The 16,638-nt window shown below is 35.5% G+C and overlaps 1 protein-coding gene across 1 annotated transcript in view; it reads right to left on the reverse strand.

Annotated features, from left to right (window-relative positions):
* The window catches only part of ADAM10 (ADAM metallopeptidase domain 10), a 132,178-nt gene that overhangs the window by 27,323 nt on the left and 88,217 nt on the right, over positions 1-16,638 (reverse strand). The window contains exons 7-9 of the mRNA XM_080807690.1: positions 13,612-13,704; positions 10,802-10,985; positions 1,856-2,019 (exon numbers count right to left, since the gene is read on the reverse strand). Of these exons, the coding sequence (XP_080663816.1) occupies positions 1,856-2,019; positions 10,802-10,985; positions 13,612-13,704 (441 nt within the window). The remainder of the gene's footprint in view (positions 1-1,855; positions 2,020-10,801; positions 10,986-13,611; positions 13,705-16,638) is intronic.

The raw sequence follows: 16,638 nt of genomic DNA on the forward strand, positions 1-16,638 counted from the left end.
AAGAACAAAAGCAGTCAAGAGACAGATCAAACACATTTTAAATAGTTTATCTAAGAGTATTAATAATCTATCAATTTCTGATAGGGATTTAGAAGAAGAAAGATTTGTTACTTAGTGAGATGGCACTTCCATTTTACAAACTAGGACAAAATTAGAGAAGTGCATTTGAGGATTTTAAGCTCCAACTATGTAATTTTCTTCTAAACTCATGAAAATTTCCATTTTTATAAGTGATATGGTACAAGTAAAATGAATTTACATAGTTGTAAAATGAAATTTTCCCAAATTCATTATTTAATAAGCCCTACCAAAATCATAAGACTATCTTTCAGTATTTTGTATTTCTGTGTGCATTAATCTTTACGTCACTTGAAAATCAATATGATGGACTGAGTACTAAATGACACCAAGGAATTGTTAATTTTGTCATGTATCATAACTACATTACAGTTATGTAAGAAAATGTCTAATTTTTTAGGGATGTATTCTGAAATATGTTAAGGATGAGTAAATTTGCTTCTAATCCCTTAGAGAAAGAAAGAAAGAAACACAGAAAAAGGAGGTATGGCAACATCTTGGTAACTGTTGAATCTGAATCAGAAGTTGGCAAACCAGAGCCCACAGCCCATTTTTACATGGCCCAAGTTAAGAATGGTTTTCCATGTTTAAAGGATTGCAAATACAACAAAGAAAAATATGCAACAGAGGCCAAATGTTACCCTCCAAATCTAGCATATTTACAAGCAGTCTTTATAGAAAAAGTTTACTGACCCCTGTTCTAGATAATGGGCATGTAAGAATTTATTGCACTATTTTTCTCTACTTTTGTATATGTTCACACTGAAAAAATTTAAAGTATCAATCCACAATAAAGACAAATCTAACAAACTCCGATAATGCTTTAACAGAAACCAAGCAAAAAAACCCCAAAAAACAACAACAACAAAAAAAAACACTTCACAGTTTGCTAACATTCAAAATGTACTTTTTTTTAAAAGATTTTATTTATTTATTTGACAGATAAAGATCACAAGTAGGCAGAGATGCAGGCAGAGAGAGGGGGTAGCAGACTCCCCACTGAGCAGAGAGCCCGATGTGGGGCTTGATCCCAGGACCCCGAGATCATGACCCGAGCTGAAGGCAGAGGCTTTAACCCACTGAGCCACCCAGGCACCCCTCAAAATGTACTTTAAACAATGAAAAGTGAGGGGAGCCTGGGTGGCTCAGTTGGTTGATCATCCCATTCTTGATTTCAGCTCAGGTCACCATCTTGGGGTTGTGAGCTCGAGTCCCAAGTCCATACTGCGGGTGGCCTGTTTAAGATTCTCTCCCTCTGTCTCTGCCCCTCCCCCTGCTTATGGGCACCGTTCTAGGACCAGCAGACAGAGAAGTGAATCAAACAGACAAAATTCCTTGCCTTCATACACTCCTGCATTGTTATGCTTACTTTTCTTATTTGACTTGCAAATATTCTATCTTCCTCCCTTTCAGTAGTGTCAAGTAGTACATTCTTGTGTTCCAATATATAAAAACTAAACAGTCAACTATACTTCAGTTAAAAAAAAAAAACAACTAGAGGCGCATGGGTGGCTCAGGAGGTTAAGCCTCTGCCTTCGGCTCAGATCATGATCCCAGATCAGGGGCCTGGGATAGAGCCCCACATCGGGCTCTCTGCTCAACGGGGAACCTGCTTCCCCCCACCTCTCTGCCTGCCTCTATGCCTACTTGTGATGTCAAATAAATAAACAAAATCTTAAAAAAAAAAAAACCTAAATATCCACATGTACTTGTAAACAAATCACTCAATATAAAATTTAATAATCTTTACAAAATCTAATGATTAGGCAATACTTACTGGAGATCCAAAGTTATGTCCAACTTCATGAGCAAAAGTAATGTGAGAGACTTTGGGGGGTACATGAGACCCGTAGTTCTGAACAGTAATAATTCCAGTGTTTAAGGACTTCTTCTTACCATCTGAATACAGCTTACTTTTTTCACATATTCCTCCAGAGCTTCCTAATTCAGAACAAAAGATGGCTAAATTAGCATTCATTCACCCCCAAAAATAACTTTCTAACATATACTACATCAAATTAAAACATTTTATATATTCCACATATATCAAATACCCAAAAGTTTCTTTAGGCCAAGATTAGGAAGTCATTTCAAATAACTTTTAATGGTACACATAAAGAAACTCCCAGGACTTAGTATAAGGCCCTTAAGAAAATGTTCTTCATAATCAAAATATTCCCTAATTTTTACTCCCATTAATTTAGCAAAATAAAAGTTTCTGTTAAATTTGAATATACCCGTATTTACGCTGACAAAGCCTATACCTTCTTGTTAAAAAAAAAAAAAAAGAAACAAACATTTAATTTAAATGAAAGTTGAACAAAATATTCTCAAGTAGATTCTGAGAAAGTCACATCTACAAATAACAGTAGTGATGCACAGGAATACATGATTCATTATCTTTAGAGGCAATATACAACATATTTTTTAAAAAAGAAAATAATTAGTGGTTCCCAGGGGCTGGCAAGCAAATAGGAGATAGAGATTTGTAAAAGGGTACAAATTTCCAGTTATAAAATGAGTAAGGTCTATGTATGTAATGTATAACGTGATGACTATAGTTGGTAACACTGTATTATATAAAGGAATTTGCAAAGAGAGTAAAACTGAAACACTCTCACCAAAAATAAATAATACATGCAGTGATAGATGTCACCGCATCTATAGGGGGGAATCCTTTCACAATGTACATGAATATCAAATCATTATGTTGTATACCTGAAGCATCTTACAATTTTGTCAGTTATACCTCAATAAAGCTGTGGGGCAAAAGAAAAGAATATGTCCAGTGGGCAAAAAAGGGGAATTGAGAGGGAAGGAAGGATAAAAGATGGACAGAAGGGGAAGAAAGCAAATGTGGAAAAATGTTGACTGATTAACCTATCATGAGTTCATTATACTATTCCTGCAACTTTTCAGCAAGTTTGAAATTTTTTCAAAATAAGTTCAAAAAATTGAATTATGACTTTCCAATGTATCTTGAGAATGCTTTCAAATTTTAAAAGAAAACCCGAAACACTACTTCTATTATACATATTAAAACTTTGTAGTTCACCTGTTGCATAATAGTAACTTGTCAAAATAGCCTAACAGCAAAATGAAAGTACTTGTACATCTAAAGGCAGTTAATAATAAGAAATTAGAAAAAGAACAATGGGAAAATCCAAAACTTGCTGGCCAACCCATGTCTATATGTACACAGTACTGAGAAGAACATAGTTCTTTTAATAACTCTGTTAAAGACTCTTAGTGAGAACTCTTTAGTTTACATTCACATGTAAAGGTTTTCTCTCTTTGATGTTTTTATTAAAAATACAATCAAATGTTAGGATATTCCGATAATCAAATTATTTCAAATTAAGCTTTCTATATGCAAAGTTACAACCAAGTTATTAAACCATTAAAAAACCTAATGTTTAAAATCACTGATAAAGCATATAATAGAAGGCAATTAAAAACAGATTTGCTGGAATGGCATAACACTACAACTCCTGTCCTGTTCATTTTAATATTAGAAAGAAAATTGAACAGGGGGCTCCTGGGTGGCTCAGCTGGTTGAGCATCTGCCTTTGGCTCAGATCATGATCCAGGGGTCCCAGGATCTAGCCCCATATCAGGCTACCCACTCAGAAGGCAGTCTGCTTCTCCCTCTGACCCTCCCCCCATTTTGTGCTCTCTTTCTCTTTCTCACTCCCCCCAATAAACAAACAAACAAATAAATGTTTTAAAATAAATTTAACATAAAATTAACATAAATTTGAATTACCATCATGATTTAGGAAGCGAAAGTAACAAGCTCCACAGAAAAGTAAACTGAAGACTAAGCCATATGCAGATTTTAACTAGCACAAGATGGAGGACTTTTATGATATTCAGAACTTACTACCTTTTCTACAAAGAAAACTGAACAGAATGAAAACACAGCAAATGATTTATGAATATTTAATATATATTTTTTATGCTACTTCTGCTTTTGGAGATGAATCCTAAGGACTGTATCACTATTTCTAGAAATTAGAAAAGATATGAATAAGCACTCTGTAAGTAATAATTATAGTTTTAAACAAATAGTAAATTAATATCCTGCCTTAGTGAAGATATGTCATACGCAAATTGGTCCAATGCAGTACTGTCAAACTTGAATTAAGCCTAGAAGACTTCACACCGTAAATCTTTATCAGTTAAAAAAGAAAAAAAAATAGCATGTATTAAAAATCTGATAATATATTTTTTCTGTATTTTTAAGGCTTATATAGTTTAAGGGAAGATTAGACATAAATCTGAATGTTCTCTTCTAAAATATAGTCTTCGAAATTTCACATCTTGTTTAACGTCCCAGCAAATATTTTTGGTTTTAATGTGTATCTCTTAGAGAAAAGTTTAATATTTGTTACAAACTAATAACATAATGTTAAAATAACTCAACCATATGGAAAAAACAAAATATTATACTTAATTTTGTAAGTTATGGTTTAATATTTTTTTGGCAGTAGTACACTGATTTTTTTTATTTTAATTCCAATACAGTTAACATAGAGTGTTATGTTAATTTCAGGTATACAATATAGTGGTTCAACAATTCCATACATTACCCAGTGCTAAGTTATGCTTTAATTTTTTACAAAATAATTCAACTAGTTCTGATGTGCCAGAAACTCAATCAGTGATATCATATATACCTACAGCTAAACCACGGCTCAAGTTCGATAACTGCTTTATATTATCCATGTAAAAATTCTAATACATGTAGTCATCACTGCAAAACACAAATTGTGAATGAATAATGAGAAAGGTAAAAAATTTTTTTATTTTGAGTTAAAAGCTATTACTGATGGATAGATGGCTCAATAACCAACAAAGAAGTACAATGACATTTTTTTAAATCTACTATACAATCTGAGGGCTAAAGTCACAGAATATCACTCCTAAATTTTAAAAAAGACCTTCAACCCAGCCCCAAAATTAGAAAAACTATAGGATAACATAATATAATACCCTGTCAGAGTCCACAAGCACAGTTTTGATGTGAGCAAGCCTAAACACTTAAAACTTAACATACTGACCATGCAATATTAATCTGAGCAGTAATTTTGAACCAGACAACAGTCCCACTTCCTGACAGTTTGTCAGGAAATATCCTAAGGGCATTTCCTTGTCTTTCATGTCTGGAGAGCAGTATTCACAAGTAATAATGAGAGACCAGAGAAGTTAAACATCCTGCTTGGACCAATCCAGACTACACAAAATGCCAATATTAACTGTCCTCTTGTAATATTCTAATGATGTAATTCTCCCATCCTTATAACTAGACTTTTAAACAACATGTTAAGAATTTAATAGGCTATGGGTTATCTTGAGAACATGGAGTCAAGCTCTGTATGTCCTTAAGTCCTAATACATAAAATCAAACTAAAATTTCTAAACTTAAGAAACTACTGCTAACAACTGAAATGTCTCAAAAAATGTTCTTCACAAATGATCAGAGGTATACCGAATGGTTCAGGATTAACTATGGAGGTGAATTCCAGAGACAGCCTTACTCAGCGGCCTGCCCAAATTGAGACTATGTTCATTAGGATAACATTAAGAAGGATAATACATGAAGAACGTACCTTAATATATTTTAAAAAAGAAAATGGCCCCTCTCAAAAGGCATGTTGGAAGGGTGCCCCAAATAAAATGCAAAAGATTATCTAATACAAGGAATTTACTTAGTTAAGGAATCAATGCTTCAGTCTCTAAATTAAATAAGAGGCTACCTGCTTAACACTGAACTGTGTTCATACAAAGAAAAGCTTGAAGAAACCTTCCCAGATCCATAATCAACACTGACTTTGTTTAGAAGACCAGAGTCCCTTTTTTTGACTCCCTTCTAATCACTGTATAATTTTAAATGGTAGCCTCCAAGCAAGCCCAGTTCACTAGTTGTTTCCACTTATTATGGAGTTGGGCAGGAGGTTCTGTTTTCCTGAAAGAAAACCAAGGCCGTACCCAACTACAGGATGATATTAAATAAGAATAAAAAGTAGTGTAAGAAGACTTAGAGACGGGACGCCTGGGTGGCTCAGTTGGTTAGGCAGCTGCCTTCAGCTCAGGTCATGATCCCAGGGTCTTGGGATCAAGTCCCACGTCGGGCTCCTTGCTCAGCTGGCAAGGGGCTTCTCCCTCTGCCTCTGCCTGCCTTTCTGTCTGCCTGTGTTCACTCTCTCTGACAAATGAATAAATAAAAATCTTAAAAAAAAAAAAAGAAGACTTAGAGACAAGAAACCTACTATTCAAATGTTTCAACTTTCACTGCTTTTCCCAGCTTAACTGAGTCAGTGAAGACCTCAGCTAATAATTTGAGTAATATTGTGAAAATTAACATCACAACAAAACCCTCCACACCATCTATTTATAGAAAAATACCTGCAGAATTAAATGAAACTAAGCTAAATAATACAACAAAATCAAAATTAATTAGGCCAAATAAAAATGAAAAAATTAAGAGACAGTAACAGATCACAAGCTGAACAGATCAGCTATGAAATGGTACTTTTTAATAAACGGATAACCACAAAAATTACTAAGATCTATAGGCAGAAATACGCAGTCTGTAAAAGAACAAAGAGAGAAGAAATTACAATGAAAAATACACACTGAAGCAAAATGATCTACCTAAATTTATCAGATAAATTTATAGATACAGAACAGACAAGAACCCAGTCTCCTAGCTCCCAAACTAGTGTTCTTCCCAAAATGATGTCTAAATATTAAAGAGTAGAACCCTTGTAACTCCTCTTTCAAAAAAATGGATTCCAACAATACAAAACGTCTGCCAAGATGCTGGAAACATTTCAACTTCTTATCAGAAACATCTTGGAGAAAGCTACGATCTTGTAGTACATAATACTCAGCAGAATAACTACCAAATGCACTGAATCTGGAGTCAAAAGGTCTAGACTCTAGGTTCTGTGTGATCCTGGATCAGTCACAAAAATCTCTAAATCCAAGTTTTCTCATCTGCAGAATGGAGTTAATAATACCTATACCTCAGAAGGGTACTGAAATAATAAAACCAAATATATATTTTTCCTTGTAAAAAATTACAATGTAGGGTGCCTGGGTGACTCAGTTGGTTAAGCGGTCTGCCTTAGACTCAAGGTCATGATCTCAAGGTCCTGGGATCAAGCCCTGTGCTCAGCTCCAGCTCGAGTTCCCTCTCTCTCTCACCTTCCCCCAAGTTGTGTGTGTGCTCTCTCTCTCAAATAAATAAAAATCTTTTTAAAAAATACAATGTGGTTCAAATATAAAACTCAGTTCAGGAAGTCCAAGGGCAAAGGGAAAAGAAGAAAACTGTCAATGTTATGTTAAGGCAGGTACCCTATACTAGAAAAAGCTGGATCAAAAGAACAAAGATCAGGGTGTCTGGGTGGCTCAGTCAGTTAAGCACCTACCTTAGGCTCAGGTCATGATCCCGGGATCCTGGGATGGAGCCCAACACTGGGCTCCCTGTTCAACGGGGAGTCTGCTTCTGTCCCTTCCTCCACCCCTCTCCCCACCTCCCTGCTTGTGCTCTCTTCTCTCTATTGGGCTCTCTCTCTCTAATAAAATATTAAAAAAAAAAAAAAAAAAGAAAAAAGAACAAAGATCCCTTCTCTTTCCCACTCTGGACTCCATTCTTCTGTCCCTCCCAGTAGCTCTTAGAGAAAGACTTCTAAGAACTGGAGTTGCGGGTTTAACACAGAGTAAAGAAAGAAGTATCAGAAGAAGAACTTGCGACAAAAATACAAGTTATATGTCCCACTTACAATCGAGAACTTTGCCCACTGCTGTTCAGTACAATGAATAGCATCACAAATGGTGGTTCAAATATCAAAATAACTAGATAAAAAGACTAACTGTCCTCCAAACCCATTATCCTAGTTTAAGCATGAGAAAAACATCAAAAAGACTGCAATAGAAGGGCATCCCACAAGATACTTGACCAGTACTCCTCAAAACTGTCAAGGTCATCAACAACAAAGTCCAAGAAACAATAATAGTTAAGAAAAGACTAAAGAGACAATATAACTAAATGTAATGTGGTGCCTTGGATGAGATCCTAGAACAAAAGGGGACCTTAGGTCAAAACTTAAAAAAGTGAATCAAGTATGGACTTCAGTTAATAATTCTGTTAATTGTAACAAATGTGCCATCTAATGTAAGCTGTTAAAAATTTGTATTGGGGGGGTGTATATAGGAATTCTCTATACTATATGCTCAATTCTTCTGTGAATCTAAAACTATCCTTAAAATACAGCTTATTTTTGCATCTACAGACATAAGGCTATCTGAAGCTTTTAAAAAACTGATCAAGTTCCTTCAGGAGTATTACATTCCTAATGAACAAAAGTTTGAAGCTGAAAATGTGAAACAGTTTCTGGTTTGAAATCATCCAATCCCCTGTCCAAAAGCCATTCTATGAGTAAGTTTCCTTAGAGACAAAAATATGAACATGGTAGTTCTCAAACTTGAATGTGAATCAGAATCACCTGGAAGGCCTGTTCAAACAAAGATTGTTGGGCTCTACACCTAGAGTTTCTGATTCAGTAGACCTGAGTGGCATCCATGAATCTGCATTTCTGCCAAGTTCCAAAGTGATGCTGATGCTGTTAGTCTAAGGTGCACACTTTGAGAATATATTAATGCTAATTTACAATAAAAAATCAAATGAATCCTTGAATTTTCACAGTACTTACTAATGAGTAAGTAGAAGAAATCATGAACTTTGTAATAAATCATCCAACTTACTCAAGAAGAGGAAAAGAAATATCAGAATATAAAAGTTATAAAACATGTGAAATTATCAAAGAGTGAGATTATACAATCCGCTGACAATGCAAGTAACACAATACCAGGACAGATCAACATAAGAGACAAATATAAATTTCCAAAAATACTGTACTATGATATATAGTTCATGACATAAATGTGCACCTTAATGACATCATGAAAATGTGGAAGAAAAACAAAAGAAGCTTTGAAAATTGTAAAAGTATTATTCATTGCTGGTTTTAAAAATAAAGCAAGAAATATAAAAACTAAAATATATATATAAATATAACTAAAATATAATACTAAATAATATAAATATATATATAACTAAATATATAAAATAACTAAAATATAGTACTACTTAAGATGTTAAAATATACATTACAAATCAAACAATTACTAATTAAAGAACAGGAAAAGAAAAGCTTCCCTTACTGGGCATAAAGCATTCTATGTTTTAAAAAAATTAGAAATGATACATCAGAAGAGGTACTGCCAGGATGACAGGCTACTGATCAAACTCTGTATGGCCAAAGTTATATTCAAAGAGTCTGGGACTGTTTCTACTCAATCTTTCAATTAATAAATTTGTATTTCTCTAAATTAGTCTCCTGAACTTATTAGACTATAAATTACAGACTCCATATCCCCACTGTAATGGGAATGGCATTATCCTATCCCAGCTTTCTTAGTGATAGCAGTTTCCATGGCTAAAGCAGAGACCCCAGCAGAGTCTGGGCCCAGGTGGTAAGGTTAGTGGAGCCTTGGGTACTGGGGCCTTCTGCTTATAACACTTTTCAGGCAACACTTACCCTTTGTTAAAATAAAGGCTGTAAGGGGGCACCTGGGTGGCTCAGTCCTTAAGCACCTGCCTTCAGCTCAGGTCATGATCCCATGGTCCTGGGATCGAGTCCCACATCTGGCTCCCTGCTCAGCGGGAAATCTGGTGCTCCCTCTCCCACTCTCCCCTGCTTGTGTTCCCTCGCTTGCCGTGTTTATCTTTAAAAATAAATAAATAAATAAAGGCTGTAGGGGCACCTGGGTGGCTCAGTGGGTTAAAGCCTCTGCCTTCGGCTCAGGTCATGATCTCGGGGTCCTGGGATCAGGCCCCGCGTCGGGCTCTCTGCTCAGCAGGGAACCTGCTTCCCCCTCTCTCTCTCTGCCTCCCTCTCTGCCTACTTGTGATCTCTGTCAAATAAATAAAATCTTTAATTAATAAATAAATAAATAATAAAAAATAAAGGCTGTAAATAAAATAATAAGGGCAGTCTTTCTTTTCTTTCTACCTACAGCTTCTGACTGTGGTTTTTCTGATTTCTCATTGTAGAACAGAAGCAAGAATATAGTTTTTCCCTTTTAATTCTAAGGACCTCTTTCCCAGAAAAAAAAATTTTTTTTTAATTAATAACATTGACTTTCATGAAAAAATTAGTAATAAGTACCACTTCTTCCTCATAAAATTATTTCAGCCACTGAAGGTACCAAATGTCAGGCTATCTCCCCACTAGTACTCATTTCAAAACAAAAAGCTATTTCATCTATTTTCCTACTTACATTACACTTCTAACTCTTGCCTAACTCAAGCTCTTTAAATTAAGATATTGTAGGGGCGCCTGGGTGGCTCAGTGGGTTAAAGCCTCTGCCTTCGGCTCAGGTCATGATCCCAGGGTCCTGGGATCGAGCCCCGCATCGGGCTCTCTGCTCAGCGGGGAGCCTGCTTCCTCCTCTCTCTCTCTCTCTGCCTGCTTCTCTGCCTACTTGTGATCTCTGTCTGTCAAATAAATAAAATATAAAAAAAATAAATAAATAAATAAATAAATTAAGATATTGTACAGCCATCAGTTTCTACTATACTTTTGTAAAATTCAATTAGCCCTGAAAATTGCTTTTTTTAAGTATTAAGCCAAGACATAGTTAGATAAACTACCTGAAGGTGCTCCAACCCAAGCCAGACCAAGAACACCATCATCAAAATCTCGGTCTGTGAAGACATAGGCCAAACAGTAGTCATCATGATTCTGCTCAGAATTCAATTCCAGAAACTTCTCCACGCCAATATTTGGGAAACGGAAGGGATTTGTAGGGTCCTTTTCATCAGCAGTTGTGTTGATCTAAAATCCAAGACAACTATTTAAATAGGCAATTAACGTTAGCAGAGCCTATGTGTAAAGTCATTGCTCACCTTCTTCTGAACCCGCCTGGACAATATGCTTGGAATCCAAGGGAAATCAGGCCTGAATTAAGGCTTCTACAATTATTCCCACTGCCCCCATCCCTAAACTGATCATAGACGTCAAAAAGAAAAAAAGAAGAAGAAAAGGAAAAAAGAAAGGCTGAGTGAGTAGGAGAATTAAAACTGGGTACACTAAATTTCTGGGCAAGTATTGACCAAATTTCTGAATACTGAACACTTGGGATGGAAAAGCAGGTTCTGCTTTCAAAACTTCTAATAAAGAAGTAGAGTTTCTCAAATTTAATCATGTGAGCAAGTCTCTTTTAGTACTAAATGGTGGAAAGCAAAAGGATATAAACCCCTAAATTTTAGCTAATTACTAGAACATGAAATAGATCTCAAACCCAAGACCCTCAACTCAACAGTCAAATCATTTCCTTGTTCTCCTTGCCTAAAACCATAGGGGTCAAGCCCAACAAACTGCAAGTTCAATTTTTTTCCCTGAATGTGGGCAAGAATTTTCTTTTCACTCCCCATTCTCTTTTCTCACTATATCAAGCTGAGTTCCTCCAGAAAGTTTCTTTTGATACTTAGCTACTGTACTCCTAGTGCAGGTTCCTCCCTGACAAAATCTGAAGAATAATCAGTTCTGATACTAAACTTCTACCAAACAAAAGCTTTCATTTATTAGCCCCTGCCTCCTTTCAGAGATACTTGCCTATCCTCTGAAGTCCTAGAACAATTTGGCTTTCTCAAGTTAGAAAATTACATATACAACAGTTGAAACAGAATAAAAAGGGATATGTATGAAAGCAGACATTTTTTAGAAGGCAGTCCTCGGTCTACTGAAAATGTTAGTAGTAAAGGGAGGGTAGAACAGTTGATAAAATGAGAACTACAGGTCTTTTTAGGTTCCATACCCTTTCAGTAAAACCAAGAGACTCAGAAGCAGGACTGCAAAAATACTACTGTGGGAAACTGCCTGAGGACAGATTTCCGGTTTATCTACTAACAACTAAAAACAATCAGTAATGGTCATCTAACACAAAAATATCCAAAAGCAATCACACTATATATTATAAAAAGCACATGCTTAGAGACAGGCTATAGATGGCTTTTTCCCACTAAACAGTGAAATGAAATTCCTTGATATTTCTGTAGTATTAGCTACAAATAAAAATTGCACCCAAATTGTAGTTACCTATATTACAAATGAGATAATATTTAAATGTTTATTGATACAAATTTCAAATTAATGGGTCACAAGGAATCTTCAGATGAGATTTAAACTAAAATTTTAGTCTCAGTTAAAAGCTTTAAAACAACCAAATGCCAAACTATCCATTCATATACTTGCATTTCTTCATAATGCAAATCATTATACTAAAAAAAAAATGTGTTTCACTACAATTTGTTCTAGTATTCTTTACTTTCCACTAGTTTGGATTTTATTGCTTTGCCTACTAAACAATAATTATTATCACTTTTACTTGCTCATTTAAAGGCTTAAATTACTCTCAAAATACATGAAGGCTACTAATTATAAATAATTCTTATAATGTTTATCTACAAACCACATTTCACCCTGAACTCCCATTTAACATTTCATCACACTACTACAGACCACCTTTAGCTATGCTATTAAATGTATTACATGCATAAACGAAAATTATAATTTAGTCAATCATATTTTAAGAAAACTAGGAGCACAAATATAAAGAAACCCTATGGAAAATACTTACATGAAATGATTTTTTTAACTCAAGCTATTTATCTAGTTTACGAATTCAGATTCCTAAAAGCTATACACATAGATAGAATTCACATTTGGAAAATTTTTGAAACAACCCGATTTTGTTAGTAATTTAGTATCTACTTATTTAAATTTATAACATTAAAATTAATCATCAGTGACCCTGTGGATCTAGGTGAGCATTTCTCACAATGTGTTCTACAGTTCTCTGGACCCTCAGTTGACATTAATATAGAAAAGGTTCCATAGTCAAATTAGTTTTGAAAATTATGAGTTTCTCTCCTGAAGGACTTCCCAAATTTGAGAATTCTGCACTAAGAATTCATAAGAAGAGAGGACAGTACTAAGTGTCCAACTTCCAATTTTATTTAGCCACTCTACCTATCCTTCTCTCTTCCCTAGAGCACCAAAAGGGACACACTCTGAAAAGTACTGCACAAGGCAAATCTTAAGAAACTGAGAAATGATAAGGTGGCGTGGGGCAGAATGTCAAGTACTGCATCTGTAGTCCTTGAGAGGCTAGGGCTTTCTAACTGGCATGTTAATCAGATAGAATATTGTATGACAATACTTCTTTTGCAGTCCAGATTAAAGCCCTATAGATTTCCTTTTTAAATCATAAACCGAGGTATCCCTGTGTGCGTGTGTTTGGATGTGTGTGTAAAAGCCAAGAATAAAGATAAACCGGATGAGTAATACAATTTAATTATTAATGCATAAAGGTGAAGTAAAATGCAAGCATTTTTCTTATAATAAACACTGTCCTTATTGTTCCTCTTTCTTATTGTTCTGAACTATCAAAATTCCTTACTCTTATTCGTTTCACCATGAAACTGATGTTACGGATTCCAGAGAAGTCTGTAGTCTGGTAAATTGTATCAATCGCTTTAACATGACTGGATATCTACAGATTTAAAAAAAAAAAAAAAAAAGAACATTTTAGAGGCGATATTAAAATGTGAATAAGGCTGTGAATTTCCATTTTCCCAAATCAAGAATTACTCATGTTCCACCACACTCAAATTTTAAAATATCCACATCACATACTGGATGAAAAGATGAAACAGATTAGTGACTTGGGGCTAAGAGGGGAGATTCTGTGCCTTTTCCAGACTCTTCTCCATCAAGAAACAATCACTCTTGCTTCAATCATATAAAACTTGGTTTCTTCAATCAATCCTGCAATGTCAGACCTCCATGTCTTTTCATATGCTATTTCCTTATGCCTAGAATATTTTTATCTGTCAGACTGGGTTCAAACATATTCTAAAGAATTATCCTGATAGGGGCACCTGGGTGGCTCAGTGGATTAAGTGTCTGACTCTTGATTCTGGCTTGGGTCATGATCTTGGGAGTTGTGGGACTGGCCCCGCACATCAGGCTCTGCACTGGGCGTGGAGCCTATTCAGGATTCTCTCTCTCCTTCTGCCCACTCCCATGCCCCACTCTCCCCCTCCCCTCACCCCCCCCAAAAAAATTGCCTGATAACATCAGGATACTCAGTCATTCTCTGACTTTAGTCTTTCTATCACTGCACTAGTCCACATTATCTTTAAGTTTTGTTGACTACTTACTATATACTATACTAAGCACTGTTTTAGGTGCTAGGAATACAATGGTGAAAAACAGAAAAGGTCCCTATAAATTTAGAGATTTATTCTAGAGGGTGACGGTAAAAAGAAAATAATGTAAATATAAGTAAGATACATTAAGAGCTCCTAAATTCTAGGAGGAAATTAAACATGGTGATATAACATAAAGGGATTCTCTATTTACCTAGCTGACTCCCAACTAAACACTCCAGCTTCTAAAACCACTTTCCCATCTTCATTTATAAAAAGCAATCTTGCTACAGTTTATGTAAAAACATGTATATGTTCTCTTAAAATTATTTTCAAAGAAATTATATGAACTTAAGATAATTGAGTAGAAGCATTAACAATAATTTCAAAAGTAGCCCAGGCTTGGGTGTCTCAGTGGGTTAAAGCCTCTGCCTTCGGCTCAGATCATGGTCTCAGGGTCTTGGGATCGAGCCCCACATCGGGCTCTCTGCTCAGCGGGGAACCTGCTTCCCTTCCTCTCTCTCTGCCTGCCCCTCTACTTGTGATCTCTGTCAAATACATAAATAAAATCTTTAAAAAAAAAAAAAAAAGTAGCCCAGGCTGCCAAACTGATAAAGAAAGCTCTACCAGTGCTGACAGGGTCCATTATAAATTCATGCTATCGAACCTCAACTTGGTTTCGTAATCCCTTATCCAATTCTTTCTGTTCCTACTTCATTCCCAACAGTGGTAGTTCAAACATTCCTCCACAAATGATTATACTTCATACTTTACTGAGACTTCATTTTTATTTCCCTCCCTCTTTACCTTCAAATTTTTCTAACTTCATCCATTTCTATTTTTCTCAAAGGGTAGTTCTTTCCCAAAGGGAAACTTTTCTTTATTCTCACCCCAATTCTTACTGGACCTTCAAGAACAATTTTCCTATCAACTTTTCTTTGTCTTATATACCACATTGCTTTTCTAGTGGATCATCTTCCTCTTCTACCAACTTGCTCATTAATTCTCTGTCCTCCTTTCACCCCCAAATATTCCATATTGTTTCTAAGTCACCATATTTGTTTCTATTTTTCACATTTCTTAAAACCCTCAATGCTTTGGCCAACATACTGATTACTGTTTGTAATGTTTTTACCCTAACAACTCTATCAGCTTAAAGCTCATCAATAATCTTCTAATAACTAAAAACCAGCTACCTTCTGTAGTTTTTTTTTCCCCAGTATTATTGAGGTATAATTGACAAATGAAACTCTAAGATGTTTAAAGTGTACCTCTTGATGATTTGATATATGTATATATTGTGAAAGGACTCCCCCACCCCATCTAGTAAATTAACACACTGTAGTCATTCTCTTTGCTATCTCTGTAATATGACACTGTTAGCCATGCATTTGCTTTTGAAATTGTTTCTTCCTTGGTTAATTCCATTTAATCTCCTACCTGTTTAACTATTATGTTTTATCCCATTGCTTCTCTTCCTCATCTTATTCATTATATACAGACATCCCCCAGTTTCTTTCCTTTTAATTTCATTCTCTCCCCTTACTTCAACTCTATCTTCTGTATCTTTAAATTCAATGCAGAAAGGTTAAGGTTAGGGCTAACTTCTCCCAAGCTCTACATTTTCAATATGCTAAGAAATGACCACTTGGCTTTTTTTTTTTTTAATTTATTCATTTGACAGACAGAGATCACAAGTAGGCAGAGAGGCAGGAAGAGAGAGGGGGAAGCAGGCTCCCTGCTAAGCAGAGAGCCCAGTACGGGGTTCGATCCCAGGACCCTGGGATCATGACCTGAGCTGAAGGCAGAGGCTTTAACCCACTGAACCACCCAGGCACCCCGACCTCTTGGCTCTTAAACACATCTAAAATTAAGCTCATCACCACCATCAAAATGAATTCACTATTTATACTAATGGCACCTACATCCTCTAAGTCTCAAATCAAATTTGGAGTCAAAAATGGATTATCAAACTTTCACTGGGCATCTTCAACAGGAAGGACATTTTGAAGAGTATCTTCAGAAACTTTTTACTTTAACAAGGGTTGAGAAGACAAAAATGCAAAAACACAACTCTGAAAGTGCTGAGTACAAAAACAAAACAAAAAAACAAGTGCTAAGTACAATGGGAACACAGAACAGAAATTAAATACTTCTCACTGGAAGGATTCCTCTATTATTCCCTCCTTATAGGACAACAACTGAAAATTTCACCTTCTTTTCAAAGCTAATCTCCAGTGTCATCATCTTCACGAAATCATTGTCTTACACCTGTT

The sequence above is a fragment of the Martes martes genome (genome assembly GCF_963455335.1).
Source record: "Martes martes genome assembly, chromosome: 7".
Lineage (NCBI taxonomy): Eukaryota > Metazoa > Chordata > Mammalia > Carnivora > Mustelidae > Martes > Martes martes.